Raw genomic sequence first — 16,886 nt, 5'->3', positions numbered from 1 at the left:
CTGAGGTGATTTCCTTCTACATGTCACAGAGCTGAGGTGATTTCCTTCTACATGTCACAGAGCTGAGGTGATTTCCTTCTACATGTCACAGAGCTGAGGTGATTTCCTTCTACATGCCACAGAGCTGAGGTGATTTCCTTCTACATGCCACAGTGCTGAGTCTACATGTCACAGAGCTGACTGAGGTGATTGTTCTATATTTTGTTTCTATCTCAACGTTGCAAAAACATTGTACACTGCTTAATGTGCCCCGGCCTCTATTGAGTGAGAGGGTTCCGCATGGCCGGTTCAATCAACAGCACACCACATGACAGTCGCAAGGTTCGCGGTGACTGAAGGAGGAGGCATGGGCTGCCATAGCCAGAGGGACCTCCATTGAATGAATCGCATGGTGGATAGGATTTGAGATTATTTTGCATGACTAGATATACTCTGAGTTTGTGTTTTTTTTTTTTTGAATTCCTTTTTGTAATCATCTTCTGCAGTTGTGAGACTTATTCCTCTTATTTGACTTATCTATGTACATATGGTTTTTTATCAAAATGATACCTTTTTAAAGCCCTTTTTATGAACTGATTTGATTGACTATCCACGTCATTACCATATGCTTCACTCACAACCAAGGCCTGTATGCAATGACAGATGACAGTTTTGGACAATGATGTATATAATGCAGTGTTCATGTGCTAGTCAGAACTAGGAAATATCTACCTTGGTAACTGGGTGGATGTGTAGAACTACAACCAGATAGCAAGTCGTACATTTCCTAGTTCCGACCGGCACTTGAATTCGGCATTAAACACTGGATTGTTGAAGCTATGTATTGGCAGTTGAGAGGCGTTGACGACACAGGTCGGCCATTTTGGCACTCTCCAGTGGAAGAAGTCCTCCATAGGCATTAATGGAATTCTACTGTATTTCAATTAAATGTTTCAAGGACAAAATTACATGTATTTTAACATTTTTTGGTAGTGGGGACATTAACATTTAGCATTCTCAACAACAAAAATATTTGAATGATAAAAAAAAGACTAGTTAAATAAATGTTAAATAAACCAATGTAGATATAAATGCATTTCTATAGCTTACAAAATGTTTTACAATGGAGTACCAAACATATTTTGGGGCTCCCTAGCGGCGCAGCGGTCTAAGGCACTGCATTTGTGGTTCGATTCCAGGCTGTATCACAACCGGCCGTGATTGGGAGTCCTATAGGGCGGTGCACAATTGGCCCAGCGTCCTCCGGGTATGGCCGGGGTCATTGTGAATAAGAGTTTGTTCTTAACTGACTTGCCTAGTTAAATAAATAAAAAGATGGCTACGCGGTGTCTTTAATTAAGCGTTCCCTGTCAGCAGAGAAGAGAGAGGATTCAACTCGGAGGAAATCTGTCTCCCTCTAGCAGGTGGCTATTTTTTTTCTTCAGTCTCACCTATTTGGTAAACAAAATAATGGCTTATTTCCTACGTGAGATTTATTTGCTCGATTATAAATTTAGTAACGCGTACATTACTACAAGTGAACTGATCAAGTATGATACGTGACACATCCGGCAATTTTTGAGAAAAAGCACATGGGCGTTGTCTCAAGATGGCTATATGCATATTCATGAGACATGAGGCTAGAAATATATTGAATACAGGCGGGTGACGTCAACAATTATTTAAAAAAATGGGTGAGACGTATCCACCAATCAGAAGAAAGGAAAGGCGGGAGCTAGACAGCCGTTGTTAGGGGCGGAGAGTCATTTATCTTGTCAGTGGATCCAACGTCTTGCTGTCTGTTTTCCAGGGTTTATACACATCGTTGGTGTTGGGACGGTGTCTTTTTGACGAAGGTGCAAAACGGATGTTTGCTACAGCCAGCTAAACAAGTGAGAATGTATTATTTTCCGTTTCAAGGGGACTACGTTAATGTATAAACTCGTGGTGGAATTAAAAAGGCACATTTTGTTGACACGGTTCTCCAATTCGTTGTCTGGGGGGGGGTGTTTATCTTCCTCACCTGATGTCTGTGCTAACTAACGATGCTAACTAATCATGCTAACTAACGATGCTAACTAACGATGCTAACGAACGTTGCTAACGAACGATGCTAACGAACGATGCTAACGAACGATGCTAACGAACGATGCTAACGAACGATGCTAACGAACGATGCTAATGAACGATGCTAACTAACAGATATTTACAGCAGCTTCAGACTCGGATACCTGTCGGCAAAAATAGTCATTTCAATTTATGTAAGTTAGAGCACTCCTCATTAGATGGCAAGTTACGTGCTAATAAACAACAGTTATCTAGTTTTATGGATAACTTGAGTTATAGGTAGCTTTCTACGTTAGTTCAATCTAGTTAGCTATCTAACGTTAAGGCTAGCTGTAAATAATTTGATTTACCTAACGTTAATTAGCTACATTATGAAGGAACTACCCAGAAACTAGGGCTAACTCTTGTTTGTGTCCCACTTTGAGCAAGCTAGCCAGAGATTGAGGAGGCATGTGGCAGTCTGATGATATTTTGTGGATGAATATCTGCTCTTTTACTGCCTGGTTCTTGGACCCCTCCTGCCTAATGAGATGTGATGAACATAACGTCGATTAGCTCATGGCTATCCTAGATACCCTTTACTAAGAAAAGCTATTGTTCAACTGACTCAGACGGATTGCAAAAGTGTGTAGTCATTATTTTTAACAGATACTATTGTAATGTCAAACAAATCACACTTCATTTATGAATCTATGACAGCACTTTTCTCCAGTTAGGAGTAGGCATTTAGCTGTTATGTAACTTGTGACACATTTATTAGGCCTATCTTAGGACAAACTTGTTTGATAACATTATCTCTGTTCTCACAGTATTGATAGCAAAACAAAAAACGAGTTTCTACTTTCTCCTCCCCCAGAGTTTTCACCCACCTACCTACACTACCGTTCAAACGTTTGGGGTCACTTAGAAATGTTTTTTTAAGAAAAGCACTTTTTTTTTGTCCATTAAAATAACATAAAATTGATCAGTGTAGACATTGTTAATGTTGTGAATGACTATTGTAGCTGGACACGGCAGATTTTTAATGGAATATCTAAATGGGCGTACAGAGGCCCATTATCAGCAACCATCACTCCTGTGTTCCAATGGCACGTTGTGCTAGTTAATCCAAGTTTATAATTTTAAAAGGCTAATTTATCATTAAAATACCCTTTTGCAATTATGTTAGCACTGCTAAAAACTGTTGTGGTGATTTTAAAGAAGCAATAAAACTGGCCTTCTTTAGATTAGTTGAGTATCTGGAGCATCAGCATTTGTGGGTTTGATTACAGGCCCAAAATGGCCAGAAACAAAGAACTTTCTTCTGAAACTCGTCAGTCTATTCTTGTTCTGAGAAATGAAGGCTATTCCATGCGAGAAATTGCCAAGAAACTGAAGATCTCGTACAACGCTGTGTACTACTCCGTTCACAGAACAGCACAAACTGGCTCTAACCAGAATAGAAACAGGAGTGGGAGGCCCCGATGCACAACTGAGCAAGAGGACAAGTACATTAGAGTGTCTAGTTTGAGAAACAGACGGCTCACAGGTCCTCAACTGGCAGCTTCATTAAATAGTACCCTTAAAACACCCGTCTCAACATCAACAGTGAAGAGGCGACTCCGGGATGCTGGCCTTCTAGGCAGAGTTGTAAAGAAAAAGACATGTCTCAGACTGGCCAATAAAAAGAAAAGATTAAGATGGGCAAAAGATCACAGACACTGGACAGAGGAAGATTGGAAAAAAGTGTTATGGACAGACAAATCTAAGTTTGAGGTGTTCGGATCACAAAGAACATTCGTGAGACGCAGAAAAAACGAAAAGATACCGGAGGAGTGCTTGACGCCATCTGTCAAGCATGGTGGAGGCAATGTGATGGTCTGGGGGTGCTTTGGTGGTGGTAAAGTGGGAGATTTGTACAGGGTAAAAGGGATCTTGAAGAAGGAAGGCTATCAATCCATTTTGCAACACCATGCCATACCCTGTGGACAGAGCTTAATTGGAGCTAATTTCCTCCTACAACAAGACAATGACCCAAAGCATAGCTCCAAACTATGCAATAACTATTTAGGGAAGAATCAGTCAGCTGGTATTCTGTCTATAATGGATTGGCCAGAACATTCATCAGATTTCAATCCTATGGAGCTGTTGTGGGAGCAGCTTGACCGTATGGTACGTAAGAAGAGCCCATCAAGCCAATCCATCTTGTGGGAGGTGCTTCAGGAAGCATGGAGTGAAATCTCTTCAGATTACCTCAACAAATTGACAACTAGAATGCCAAAGGTCTGCAAGGCTGTAATTGCTGCAAATGGAGGATTCTTTGATGAAAGCAAAGTTTGAAGGACACACTTATTATTTCATTTAAAAATCATTATTCATAACCTTGTCAACGTCTTCACTAGGACTGCACAGTTTGGGGAATATTCAGAGATGGAAACTTTACGTGGGAATTAATGGAAATATATGCAAATTAATATTAATACTGTTTAAATGTAATGTTTTTTGCATTGGATATATTTACTATATCATATGGAGATAAACATAAACCTTTTATCATAAGTAGACATGATTGCAAATGATTAAATCCTTCCTATATATATATATATATATTTATTGCAATAAATATTAATAATAATAATAATAATAATTTGTTACGAATTGAACTTTAATTAAATGAGTTGACTCTTCACATGGGATGTTTTCACTTAACAACAATATAAAGGTAATATTGGAATGATCCATCACATCTCCCAAAAAAATGTTTTCAACACATTTGTAAAATGACAGTCTAGAAACTAAAGCTTTGGTTGTCTTCCTCTCAGGCTTCCATGTCTTCTCCCTGGACTTCCTCAATGTCCACCTCTTGAACATCAGACTCTGACGCCTCATCTTCACTGTCACTTTCCAACCTTGTTGAGGATGGCTCGTTGTCCGGCTCAAAAAGCCCAAAATTTGCCAAGATTGCCACCAATTTTTCAACCCATGTTTTGGTCAGCCTGTTGCGTGCTTTGGTGTGTGTGTGTGTGTTCCCAAAGAAGGACCAGTTGCTCTCTGAGACGGCAGATGTTGGTTGGATTTGGAGGATGATGGAGGCAACAGGGGAAAGAGCCTCAGATCCACAAAGTCCCTTCCACCAGGTGGCTGATGAGATATGTTGGCACGACTGCCATATTGCATCTCCATCCCAAAGCCCTTGCTTGGAAGTGTAGTTGGCCAGACTGCCAAGATCCTTGCCCTCATACATGTGAAGGTGACGAGACAGTAGTGATGACACCATAGGCCTTGTTAATATCTGCATCAGACAGGATGCTCTTGTCAGCATACATGGGGTCCCACATTATAATAATATAATAATAATAATATAATAATATATATATAATAATAATAATAATATATGCCATTTAGCAGACGCTTTTATCCAAAGCGACTTACAGTCATGTGTGCATACATTCTACGTATGGGTGGTCCCGGGGATTGAACCCACTACCCTAGCGTTACAAGCGCCATGCTCTACCAACTGAGCTACAGAAGGACCACATGTATGCTGCGGCGTGTATGGGCTACAGGCAGAAGTCTACACGCTTTTTGATGTATTTCAGAACTGCAGTTTCTTCTGCTTGGCGCAACAGTGAAGTGGGCAGGGCAGTACAGATTTATTCTCTTACATCTGCAAGCAGCATACATGAGTCTAAACATCAGACAGGATGGCATTCAGGAGTTTCGGGCTGCTTACCACTATCTCCCAAAATACATCATCCAGGAGGATCCTCTTGATGGGGCTGTCCATATCAACAGACTGTGATATGGTCATTTCATGGAGAGACTCCTTCCCCTCCAGGAGACTGTCAAACATGATGATAACACCACCCCAATGGGTGTTGCTGGGCAGCTTCAATGTGGTGCTCTTATTCTTCTCACTTTGCTTGGTGAGGTAGATTGCTGCTATAACTTGATGACCCTTCACATACCTAACCATTTGCTTAGCTGGGTGTGAAGTGAGGGTAGGATTTCTCCACTTTAGACCAAGCAGCCTTCGTGTTTGCAGCATTGTCTGTCACCGGTGCAAATGTCTTCTGTGGTGCAAATGCCTTCTGTGGTCCAAGGTCATGGATGACTGCCTTCAGCTCATCTGCAATGTAGAGACGGGTGTGTCTGTCACTCGTGTCTGTGCTCTTGTAGAATACTGGTTGATGGGTAGAGATGTAGTTAATTATTCCTTGCCCACGAACATTCAACAACCTATCAGAGATTATTGCAATACGGTCTCTCTGATTTGCTTGACCTTCACTTGAACTCTGTTGAACTCTGCAACCAACAAAGGAGTAGATAAAGCATGTTTGATTGGAAGGGTGTATGCTGAGCAAAGAACATTCAGACATCTCTTCCGATACACATTGCCTGTGAGCATCGGAGGTGAACCAGTTGCGGACACAGCTCGAGCAAGACATTCATCAGCGTTTATCTGACTATGTTCCTCCATTGAGTCAAACTTCTGATTCCAGAAGGACCATGAGCTGTTGCTATCGATAAGGTGTCTGATTCATCCTTTTCACTTCCAATAGAAGTAGAGGGACTTTTGTCAGAGGTTGCTTGTTGTGAGCGCTGAGGGAACTTTATGCACTTGGCCAGATGATTCTGAATCTTTGTTGCGTTCTTCACATATGATTTGGCACAGTATTTGCAGTATTTACAAATGTACACAGCTTTTCCTTCTACATTAGCTGCAGTGAAATGTTTCCACACCGGATAGAGCCCGTGGCATTTTCCTGTAAAGATGAGGAAAAAAGAAACACTAAATACAATTCCATGTACAGATAAATAGTTAAGCAGTTAGATTAAACAAATCCTTTGTAAGATAAATGTTTTAAAATGAAACATGTATGGAAACAGGTGAATTAACACTCCTCAGTTAGCAAGTTCAAGCAAGCTAAAACTAGCTAGCAGAAATTGTTATCAGGTTAGATATAATTGATACACACTTTGCTGTAGGCAACTATTTACTAGTTAACAAAAAAATCATTTATGTCATATAAAATATATTCACCCCACCTGGTATTGTAATCTAAACTTACCAGAAAGCATGTTGTCCTTGGCTCAGACAGTGTAGTAGTATGGGCTCAATAGCATCTCATTAGTGTGCAAGATCTTGAGAATCAGCTGTACATGTGATGGAAGAATGCACTGTGCATGCAGTGTTGCAATTTCATTGAACTAGGGATAGTTGAACCAAAATATGCCACAAGACCTAGAACTGCCTTACACGCATATATATATATGTGTATCCCACAAAAAAAGGTTCACTGTTATAAAGCAAACTTTGTTTTTAATTTTTAAATGAATTTAAGCAAAATTCCCCAAAACTCCAGGGCTAAACTTCCCATGGAAATTGACCGAACAGTTTCCGACCCTTTGCAACCCTTGTCTTGACTATATTTCCTATTAGTTTTGCAACTCATTTCATGTATGTTTTCATGGGAAAACGAGAACATTTTTAAGTGACCCCAAAACCTTTTGAACGGTAGTATACATACATTCCCAATATACCTGCCACCCAGCCCCCAGCAGTCTTCACCCAGGAAAAAGAGCACACCGGACAGGCCGCAATGTCTTCTGGTAAAGCAGACCGCTATCTCACCCAGCCACGAGACTCCAATACCCTCACCCAGACATGCAGCTCCAACATCCAGAAGATCACACAGAACAGTAAGTACGTATTGCTGCAGAGAGTGGGCAAACCAAAGGTAGAAGTCATTCATGCAAGTCAAGTCTTTGTAATAGTCTATGCTAGATGTATCCTAAAGCCTACAGTTTAGAGGATGTATGTTTTCGCACTTCCCAGCTGCCAAGATAAAGAGCATGGTGAATCAGCTGGGGACGGGTCAAGACACCAGCGAACTGAGGGACAGTCTGTACGTGTCCTTGTTGTTTTGCTTGTACATACACTGACAAACGTATTAATGCGCCGAACACAGAACCGACCATAAATGTGTGTGTGCTGTTACTCCCTGAGAGTCTGCTATCTCCCTTACTGTCCTTTGGACATCTGTTCATTCAGGCAGCAGATACAGCACTTTACAAACCAGCTGGCCAAGGAGACCAACAAGCACCTGAAAGACCTGAGCTTCGTCTCACCATCTTCAGAGCAGGTCAGTGTCTGTTCCAATGAGATTGTGTCTGTGACTGACTCCTCAACAATGACAACTGGTAACCTTCGTGTTTGAATGACTCCAGTTTGAAGTTTCCCATAGGTACTGATCTAGCATCAGATTCCTCTCCCCCTGCAATCCTAACTTCAACCATTACTGGGGGGGAAATGCAAAACTGACCCAAGATCAATGTCTAGGGGCATCTTCACCCTACACCACTCCTTGACAATGACTGTGACAACTCACTGACCATGATCATATGTTTTGAATGACTCATTTTGTTCTTCTTCTCAACACACAGAGGCCACAGAAGATCCAGAAGGACCGACTGATGAATGAATTCTCCGCTGCCCTCGACAACTTCCAGGCCGTACAGCGCCAGGCAGCACAGAAGGAGAAGGAGTCTGTGACCAGAGCCCGAGCTGGTTCCAGTCTCTCAGTAAGGCCAAGGTCCTACCGTTGGCTAGGTTTTCTATTTTCAAACTTTCAAGTGGATATTTTGTTTATGTAATGCCTGGCTCCTCTCTTGTCAGGCTGAAGATGGCGTCTCTGAGGAACAGCTTGTGTCTTTTGATAAGTACGTTCAAGCTTCTCTCTCTCTCTCAAAGGAGGATGTTTTAATACTCCTCTACTTAATATAATAATAATAATATATGCCATTTAGCAGACGCTTTTATCCAAAGCGACTTACAGTCATGTGTGCATACATTCTACGTATGGGTGGTCCCGGGGATCGAACCCATTACCCTGGCGTTACAAGCGCCATGCTCTACCAACTGAGCTACAGAAGGACTTCAGGATATGGTTCCTGATCTCTTAAATATCTCAGTGTTAAACATATATTGGAATAAAATTCCTTTATCAACCAATTAAAACTCTGCCCATTTCTAAGAATTTGTAAGATACTTATTTGCATCAAATGGACAGAGAACAGTCTCAAAATCAATCAATAGTGTTTATTCTCGAGAGTACTGACCATGGTACAATTTACAACAGGTTATATACTAAAAATGACGTCATAGGTTTTAAACTGTCCCTCCTCCACTCCGATACAATGGCAGTATAGTTCACAAGCCTTCACACATTGTCCACCACCTGTTAAATGATCTACTACTAGCCCAAGGTCTCTCCTCTCCCTGTGTAGAGACAGGATGTCCTGTAAGGAACACAGCATTCCAGCCAGTCTGACGGTAGCTCCATTCGTTTCTAATAAGGAACAGACAGTCCTTGTACTAATTATTGATTATAATTACACACATTATATTCAGTGACATGATTATAATAAGATTCATACATCCATACAGTAACATAGTAGTATTCTGTTTAGTTTAAGTTTTAAGCTAAATAATGTATACCTCCATTTTAGTCATTATTCATCAAAATCTCATAACACATTTTGGAGAGAAGGAGTGTATTCTCACTGTCCTTTTCTACAGCCAAGATGATTGGGCTCAGACAATCACACAGACAACAGAGGAGGACTTGGCACTTATCAAGGAGAGAGAGACTAACATCAGAAAGCTAGAGGTAACTCTCTCACACGCTCCCTCCATCTCTGTATTTCAATACATTAGGAACACCTTCCTCATATGGAGTTGCACCTCCCCTTTTGCCCTCAGAACAGCCTCAATTCACCGGGCCATGGACTCTACAAGGTGTCTAAAGCGTTCCACAGGGATGCTGGCCCATGTTGACTCCAATGCTTCCCACAGTTGTGTCAAGTTGGCTGGATGCCCTTTTGGGTGGTGGACCATTCTTGATACACATGTGGAAACCGTTGAGTGTGGAAAAACCCAGCAGTGTTGCAGTTCTTGAGACAAACCGCTGCACCTGGCACCTGCTACCATACCGCGTTTAAAGGCACTTCAATCTTTTGTCTTTCCCATTCACCCTCTGAATGGCACACATACACACACAATCCATGTCTCAAGGCTTAAAAATCCTTCTTTAACCTGTCACCTCCCCTTCATCTACACTGATTTACATGTGGCTTTAACAAGTAACATCAATAAGGGATTATTTTGTACACTCAGTGTATCGTTCTGTGTCCCTGCGGTCAACGGGCGGGCCTCTACAATGTTCAGCAAGGGGCCACACCATTGGCCACCCCCCCGCCACATCCACCAACTAAGCTCCATTTTGATCCAGAAAGAAATCCTGATTTTAGGATTCAGGCAGCGCCTGGGGACCAGACCAATGCCTATGTTCATCACGTGGCATAAACAGGAGAATTATCTTTCTCACTTGAGTTGAGTTATTGCAGCATTACCTTTCTCATTGAGGTATGTTATTGCAGCATTACCTTTCTCATTGAGGTATGTTATTGCAGCATTACCTTTCTCATTGAGGTATGTTATTGCAGCATTACCTTTCTCATTGAGGTATGTTATTGCAGCATTACCTTTCTCATTGAGGTATGTTATTGCAGCATTACCTTTCTCATTGAGGTATGTTATTGCAGCTTTCTCATTGAGGTATGTTATTGCAGCATTACCTTTCTCATTGAGGTATGTTATTGCAGCATTACCTTTCTCATTGAGGTATGTTATTGCAGCATTACCTTTCTCATTGAGGTATGTTATTGCAGCATTACCTTTCTCATTGAGGTATGTTATTGCAGCATTACCTTTCTCTTTGAGGTATGTTATTGCAGCATTACCTTTCTCATTGAGGTATGTTATTGCAGCATTACCTTTCTCATTGAGGTATGTTATTGCAGCATTACCTTTCTCATTGAGGTATGTTATTGCAGCATTACCTTTCTCATTGAGTTATGTTATTGCAGCATTACCTTTCTCTTTGAGTTATGTTATTGCAGCATTACCTTTCTCTTTGAGTTATGTTATTGCAGCATTACCTTTCTCATTGAGGTATGTTATTGCAGCATTACCTTTCTCATTTTGTTATTTCAGTCGGACATCTTGGATGTGAACCAGATCTTCAAGGACCTGGCAGTGATGATCCATGATCAGGGAGAGATGATTGGTTAGTCCCGTCACTGTTGTAGAACTGCAGTACAGAGCCCCAATCTGTCACTTCCTTCATAGAAACCCACCACTCCTAAAACGTGATTTGAACTCTCTTTATGATTGCATTTCCCTCGATGCACATGCTTCCAGGTAGAAGAGCTGACCCAACAACACGTGTGTTATTGGAACAGCTCTGCTAATTTGTCTTTGTTTGAAATGAAAATGCATTTACACTATACGTGAATGAGTAGGTGTTCTAAAACTTTTGACCGGTAGTGTATGTGTTTTTAAAGAAAAGCTGACCCGCCATAAGGCAAAGCTGAGCCAGGGTGTCTCACCCTTCTCTCTCTGTGTGTGTGTTTACATGACAGACAGCATAGAGGCCAACGTGGAGAGTGCCGAGGTCCACGTAGACCGAGGGACAGAACAGCTTCAGAGAGCCGCCTACTTCCAGGTAAGAGGAATTATAACTCTACTCCCGAGTGGTGCAGCGGTCTAAGGCACTGCATCTCAGTGCTAGAGGTGTCACTACAGACCCTGGTTCGATTCCAGGCTGTATCGCCACCGGCCGTGATTGGGAGTCCCATAGGGCGGTGCACAATTGTCCCAGTGGCGTCTGGGTTTAGCCCGGTGTAGGCCGTCATTGTAAATAAGAATTTGTTCATAACTGACTTGCCTAGTTTTAAATAAACAAGACCCTGCGTCCTCTGCTAGCTAGCGATGGCTCCAATTTTAAAATAAGGGATCCCATTTATTTTCAGGAGGATTGTCTCGTGCCGAACTGAGACAAGTGAGAGCGAGGGGGAACTGAGCGAGGGGAAACTGAGCCAATTGAGAGCGAGGGGGAACTGAGCGAGGGGAAACTGAGCCAAGTGAGAGCGAGGGGAACTGAGCGAGGGGAAACTGAGCCAAGTGAGAGCGAGGGGGAACTGAGCGAGGGGAAACTGAGCCAAGTGAGAGCGAGGGGAACTGAGCGAGGGGAAACTGAGCCAAGTGAGAGCGGGGGGAACTGAGCGAGGGGAAACTGAGCCAAGTGAGAGCGAGGGGGAACTGAGCGAGGGGAAACTGAGCCAAGTGAGAGCGAGGGGGAACTGAGCGAGGGGAAACTGAGCCAAGTGAGAGCGGGGGGAACTGAGCGAGGGGAAACTGAGCCAAGTGAGAGCGAGGGGAACTGAGCGAGGGGAAACTGAGCCAAGTGAGAGCGAGGGGAACTGAGCGAGGGGAAACTGAGCCAAGTGAGAGCGAGGGGAACTGAGCGAGGGGAAACTGAGCCAAGTGAGAGCGAGGGGAACTGAGCGAGGGGAAACTGAGCCAAGTGAGAGCGAGGGGAACTGAGCGAGGGGAAACTGAGCCAAGTGAGAGCGAGGGGAACTGAGCGAGGGGAAACTGAGCCAAGTGAGAGCGAGGGGAACTGAGCGAGGGGAAACTGAGCCAAGTGAGAGCGAGGGGGAACTCGCTGAACAAAGTGTGACCCGAAATTACATTTAAGTTGGATATTCTCAGTGAAATCATGGAGCGATTGACCAATTTAGGCTCACTGTAGCTTTCGGACTACTGGATTGGCTGTTGATCCTTTTGCCCTCTGAACAGCCCGAGTTCATCAGGGCATGGACTCTGCGAGGTGTTGAAAGTGTATAAACTGAGCAGTATAATAAGAGTCTGGTAGCAACGGTTCTGTTTCTGCATCTCAACTGTCACCAACACACCCATTCCTCTGTCTCTCCCCTCAGCAAAAGTCCCGTAAGAAGATGTGCATCTTGGCCGTGGTCTTGTCCATAGTACTGACCATACTAGGCATCATCGTCTGGCAAGCCACCCAATGAGAAGAGACTACACCCAACCTTCTTTCACTTCTATATTTGTATTAACCCCCAACTCGAAACACTAGCACCTGGAGCGGTTTGAGAAAGGGATTCCCGGCTAGCTCACTGTTTGCAGAGGTCAGGGGAGGGACATCAGGGGCAAAGGGATGGGTCTGGGATGTAACCTTACCTGTTACCTGACCCCCCCCTCCTCCTCCTGAGCTCAAGGCCTCTCACTAACCACCGCTCTGAGACAACGCAGTAGTATTTCTATTCAAATGAGAGTATTGGAGAGCGTGGATTAATAAAAAGAGACTCTTATCTGTTTGTGATATTACTGCACTAACACGAACATTCATTGTATTTACAAAAGCAGAATAATTGTTATTGTAGGGGTGTCAATCATTTTTGTAACCTGTACATTTCTGACACCTTTTTGTGTGTAAGCAGTTTAGTGTCCCACTCCTTCAAGTTATAGGAGAGGTTTCCCCCAACACACATTAAACCTCGACTAAAATACATTTTCCGATGGAGATTCTCCATTGAGCTTGTTTTGTTGTTGTCCAGGACTAGCCTTAATCTGTGTTGAGGAAACCACCTCGTAGTCTTTATATTGCTTAGGTGAGATGAAGTTCTGATAGCAACTTTGTTTTATCGAACTGTATATATGATAATAACAAACTATGGTTGTAATAAATACATTTAATAACACTGTTGCATGAGCCAACCAGTTGCCGGAATGTTTTTTTTTTTTTTTTTTTGTAGGACTAGGTATAATCGTTGTCAGGGCAACAAGCCCTTGCAGTAGTATTCTGTAATGCAACTTTATATTCTTTATGGTTCCTCCCTGCTTTAAGAGCATTTTAGAGGAACAGGGTCTTTATAGGGGTTGAGGAACGGGGTCTTTATTAGGGGTTGAGGAACGGGGTCTTTATTAGGGGTTGAGGAACGGGGTCTTTATTAGGGGTTGAGGAACGGGGTCTTTATAGGGGGTGAGGAACGGGGTCTTTATTAGGGGTGAGGTACGGGGTCTTTATTAGGGGGTGAGGAACGGGGTCTTTATTAGGGGGTGAGGAACAGGGTCTTTATTAGGGGGTGAGGAACAGGGACTTTATAGGGGTGAGGAACGGGGTCTTTATAGGGGTGAGGAACTGGGTCTTTATTAGGGGGTGAGGAATGGGGTCTTTATAGGGGTGAGGAACTGGGTCTTTATAGGGGGTGAGGAACGGGGTCTTTATAGGGGGTGAGGAACGGGGACTTATAGGGGTGAGGAACGGGGACTTTGGGGGTGAGGAACGGAGACTTTATAGGGGTTGAGGAACGGGGACTTTATAGGGGTTGAGGAACGGGGACTTTATAGGGGTTGAGGAACGGGGACTTTATAGGGGTGAGGAACGGGGACTTATAGGGGTGAGGAACGGGGACTTATAGGGGTTGAGGAACGGGGACTTATAGGGGTGAGGAACGGGGACTTATAGGGGTGAGGAACGGGGACTTATAGGGGTGAGGAACGCGGACTTATAGGGGTTGAGGAACGGGGTCTTTATTAGGGGGTGAGGAACGGGGTCTTTATTAGGGGGTGAGGAACGGGGACTTTACAGGGGTTGAGGAACGGGGACTTATAGGGGTGAGGAACGGGGTCTTTATTAGGGGGTGAGGAACGGGGACTTATAGGGGGTGACGAATGGGATATGTTGTATATGTGCTGTTAAACTGTCTTTATCACTGATATTCTCATTATGATGCATTACCAAGCTTTTAACTTTCTGTCTGATGTCTTGAGCTGTTGCTTCAATATATCCACATTTTCTTTCCTCATGATGCCATCTATTTTGTGAAGTGCAACAGTCCCTCCTGCAGCAAAGCACAGCCACAATATGATGCTGCCACCCCCGTGCTTCATGGTTGGGATGGTGTTCTTCGGCTTGCAAGCCTCCCCCGTTTTCCTTCAAACATAACGATGGTCATTATGGCCAAACAGTTCTATTTTTGTTTCATCAGACATTTCTCCAAAAAGTAGATCTTTGTCCCCATGCGCAGTTGCAAACCGCAGTTTTGGAGCAGTGGCTTCTTCCTTGCAGAGCGGCCTTTCAGGTTATGTCGATATAAGGCTTGTTTTACTGTGGATATAGATACTTTTGTACCTGTTTCCTCCAGCATCTTCACAAGGTTCTTTGCTGTTGTTCAGGGATTGATTTGCACTTTTCACACCAAAGTACGTTAATCTCTAGGAGACAGAACGTGTCTCCTTCCTGAGAGGTATAACGGCTGCGTGGTCACATGGTGTTTATACTTGCGTACTATTGTTTGTACAGATGAACGTGGTACCTTCAGGCGTTTGGAAATTGCTCCCAAAGATGAACCAGACTTTTGGAGGTCTACAATTATTTTCTGATTTCTTTTGATTTTCCCATGATGTCAAGCAAAGAGGCACTGAGTTTGAAGGTAGGCCTTGAAATACAACCACAGGTACACCTCCAATTGACTCAAATGATGTCAATTAACCTATCAGAAGCTCCTGAAGCCATGACATTTTCTGGAAGCTGTTTTCCAAGCTGTTTAAAGGCATGGTCAACTTAGTGTACGTAAACTTCTGACCCACTGGAATTGTGATACAGTGAATTATATGTGAAATAATCTGTTTGTAAACAATTTTTGGACAAATGACTTGTGTCATGCACAAAGTAGATGTCCTAACAGACTTGCCAAAACTATAGTTTCTTAACAAGACATTTGTGGAGTGGCTGAAAAACAAGTTTTAATGACTCCAACCTAAGTGTATGTAAACTTCGAATTTCAACTGTATATATATATATATATATATATATATTACAAAATCTTGGACTATAAGACATTATGAATTTATTTCAGGTACAAAAAAAATAAAAAATCTGTTATATGCAACCACAGGTTTAGAGCTAGGTGTTTTTTTTAAATTGATTTATTTTACTTCTATCGGTATGTATGAATAAATACTTAATTCTAAAGTGTTTATATTGGTGTACTTTTGAATGTCCCAAAAAATATAGTGGTTTCCTTTTAAAAAATTTGTAGTGGTTTGCACAGTTCCTTTTTTTTAAAATCTTTTTTTTTTTACTGGGGATGAAAGATGGGGATGAAAGAGTAACAGGCTGTTTTGGATTTGACCGTATAAAACAAAGGTGACACACACATTTCAATGTGTGTCAAATCCAAAACACACTGTCCTGTCGGAGGTGGGGATATGGTAGAATATGTTGGCCAGCAGGTGTCAGCGCAGCTCTGAATACAGGCTGAGGGTGAAGCTGTCATGTTCATGAAGGAGCTGAGCTGCACACTGCTGATTTCAACCATCTGGTTCAGATGCATCTACGTAGATTCACACTGAACGGCAATAAGAATGTAGAGTAGAGTTTAATTATTTCATTACCAATGAAACAAGTTTAAATGTATGCGTGGTTTATAGCTTACGTGTGGATACACATGCACATTTAGTTGATAAGTAGGTAAAGACACCCATTTGTATCAGCAGAAGCAGTCTTCACAGTCTGTCTACAGTGTCACGAGTATGTTCTGTTATATCCCGTCCTTTCAGAGTGGGACGATTCCCTGGCTTTTGCGTGTGTCATTAAAACAGACGATGAACATGGCCCAAGTAATTGATTCTCACATCTGCTTCTACTGGCTCTGAAACCTCCAGCTGAGTCACTGCCATACATACAGACCCTTTGCATCCAACACTCCAGACAGAACACCAGACAGGCAGTGAATTCCAAAACAACCCTTCGCCTCTACCAACTCACTCAGAGGGCCCTCCATTGTCACGGGTTCCTAAACTAAACTCTGAGGGTGATTTAAGCACCACAGGTAACTTCCACGAAGCTGTGAACGATCTGAGAGACAAGGTAAGAAGGGCCTTCTAAGCCATCAAATGGAACATAACATTTGACATCCCAATTATGGAT

General features: G+C 42.7%; 1 protein-coding gene across 6 annotated transcripts; it reads left to right on the top strand.

The window, feature by feature from the left end:
- Positions 1 to 1,744: 1,744 nt before the first annotated feature.
- Positions 1,745 to 13,669, top strand: LOC124012134 (syntaxin-12-like). 6 transcript variants are annotated; one of them, XM_046325590.1, is made up of 10 exons: positions 1,745 to 1,871; positions 7,581 to 7,728; positions 7,865 to 7,934; positions 8,081 to 8,171; positions 8,473 to 8,610; positions 8,705 to 8,748; positions 9,608 to 9,698; positions 11,084 to 11,156; positions 11,512 to 11,594; positions 12,871 to 13,669. In XM_046325590.1, the coding sequence occupies exons 2-10, from the start codon at positions 7,629 to 7,631 to the stop codon at positions 12,961 to 12,963; spliced, it is 783 nt and encodes a 260-aa protein (XP_046181546.1). In that variant the 5' UTR covers positions 1,745 to 1,871; positions 7,581 to 7,628; the 3' UTR covers positions 12,964 to 13,669. The 6 variants fall into 6 exon arrangements, 4 of the variants coding, with proteins under 4 accessions (XP_046181546.1, XP_046181545.1, XP_046181548.1 ...); XM_046325589.1 differs by lacking the exon at positions 1,745 to 1,871 and having other exon boundaries at positions 6,814 to 7,728; XM_046325592.1 differs by lacking the exon at positions 1,745 to 1,871 and having other exon boundaries at positions 6,814 to 7,732.
- Positions 13,670 to 16,886: the final 3,217 nt, after the last annotated feature.

The sequence above is a fragment of the Oncorhynchus gorbuscha genome, linkage group LG24, assembly GCF_021184085.1.
Source record: "Oncorhynchus gorbuscha isolate QuinsamMale2020 ecotype Even-year linkage group LG24, OgorEven_v1.0, whole genome shotgun sequence".
Lineage (NCBI taxonomy): Eukaryota > Metazoa > Chordata > Actinopteri > Salmoniformes > Salmonidae > Oncorhynchus > Oncorhynchus gorbuscha.
The sequence above is the reverse complement of the archived record's forward strand: the minus strand, read 5'-3'. Positions and strand labels throughout refer to the sequence as shown.

What these genes read in the sequence shown, in the direction of transcription:
- LOC124012134 (XM_046325590.1), top strand. Translation starts at nt 7,629, where the DNA reads ATGTCTTCTGGTAAAGCAGACCGCTATCTCACCCAGCCACGAGACTCC. An exon ending in CAGCTTGTGTCTTTTGATAA is followed by an intron (nt 8,749 to 9,607) that starts GTACGTTCAAGC and finishes CCTTTTCTACAG; the next exon opens with CCAAGATGATTGGGCTCAGA. An exon ending in AGAGAGCCGCCTACTTCCAG is followed by an intron (nt 11,595 to 12,870) that starts GTAAGAGGAATT and finishes CTCTCCCCTCAG; the next exon opens with CAAAAGTCCCGTAAGAAGAT.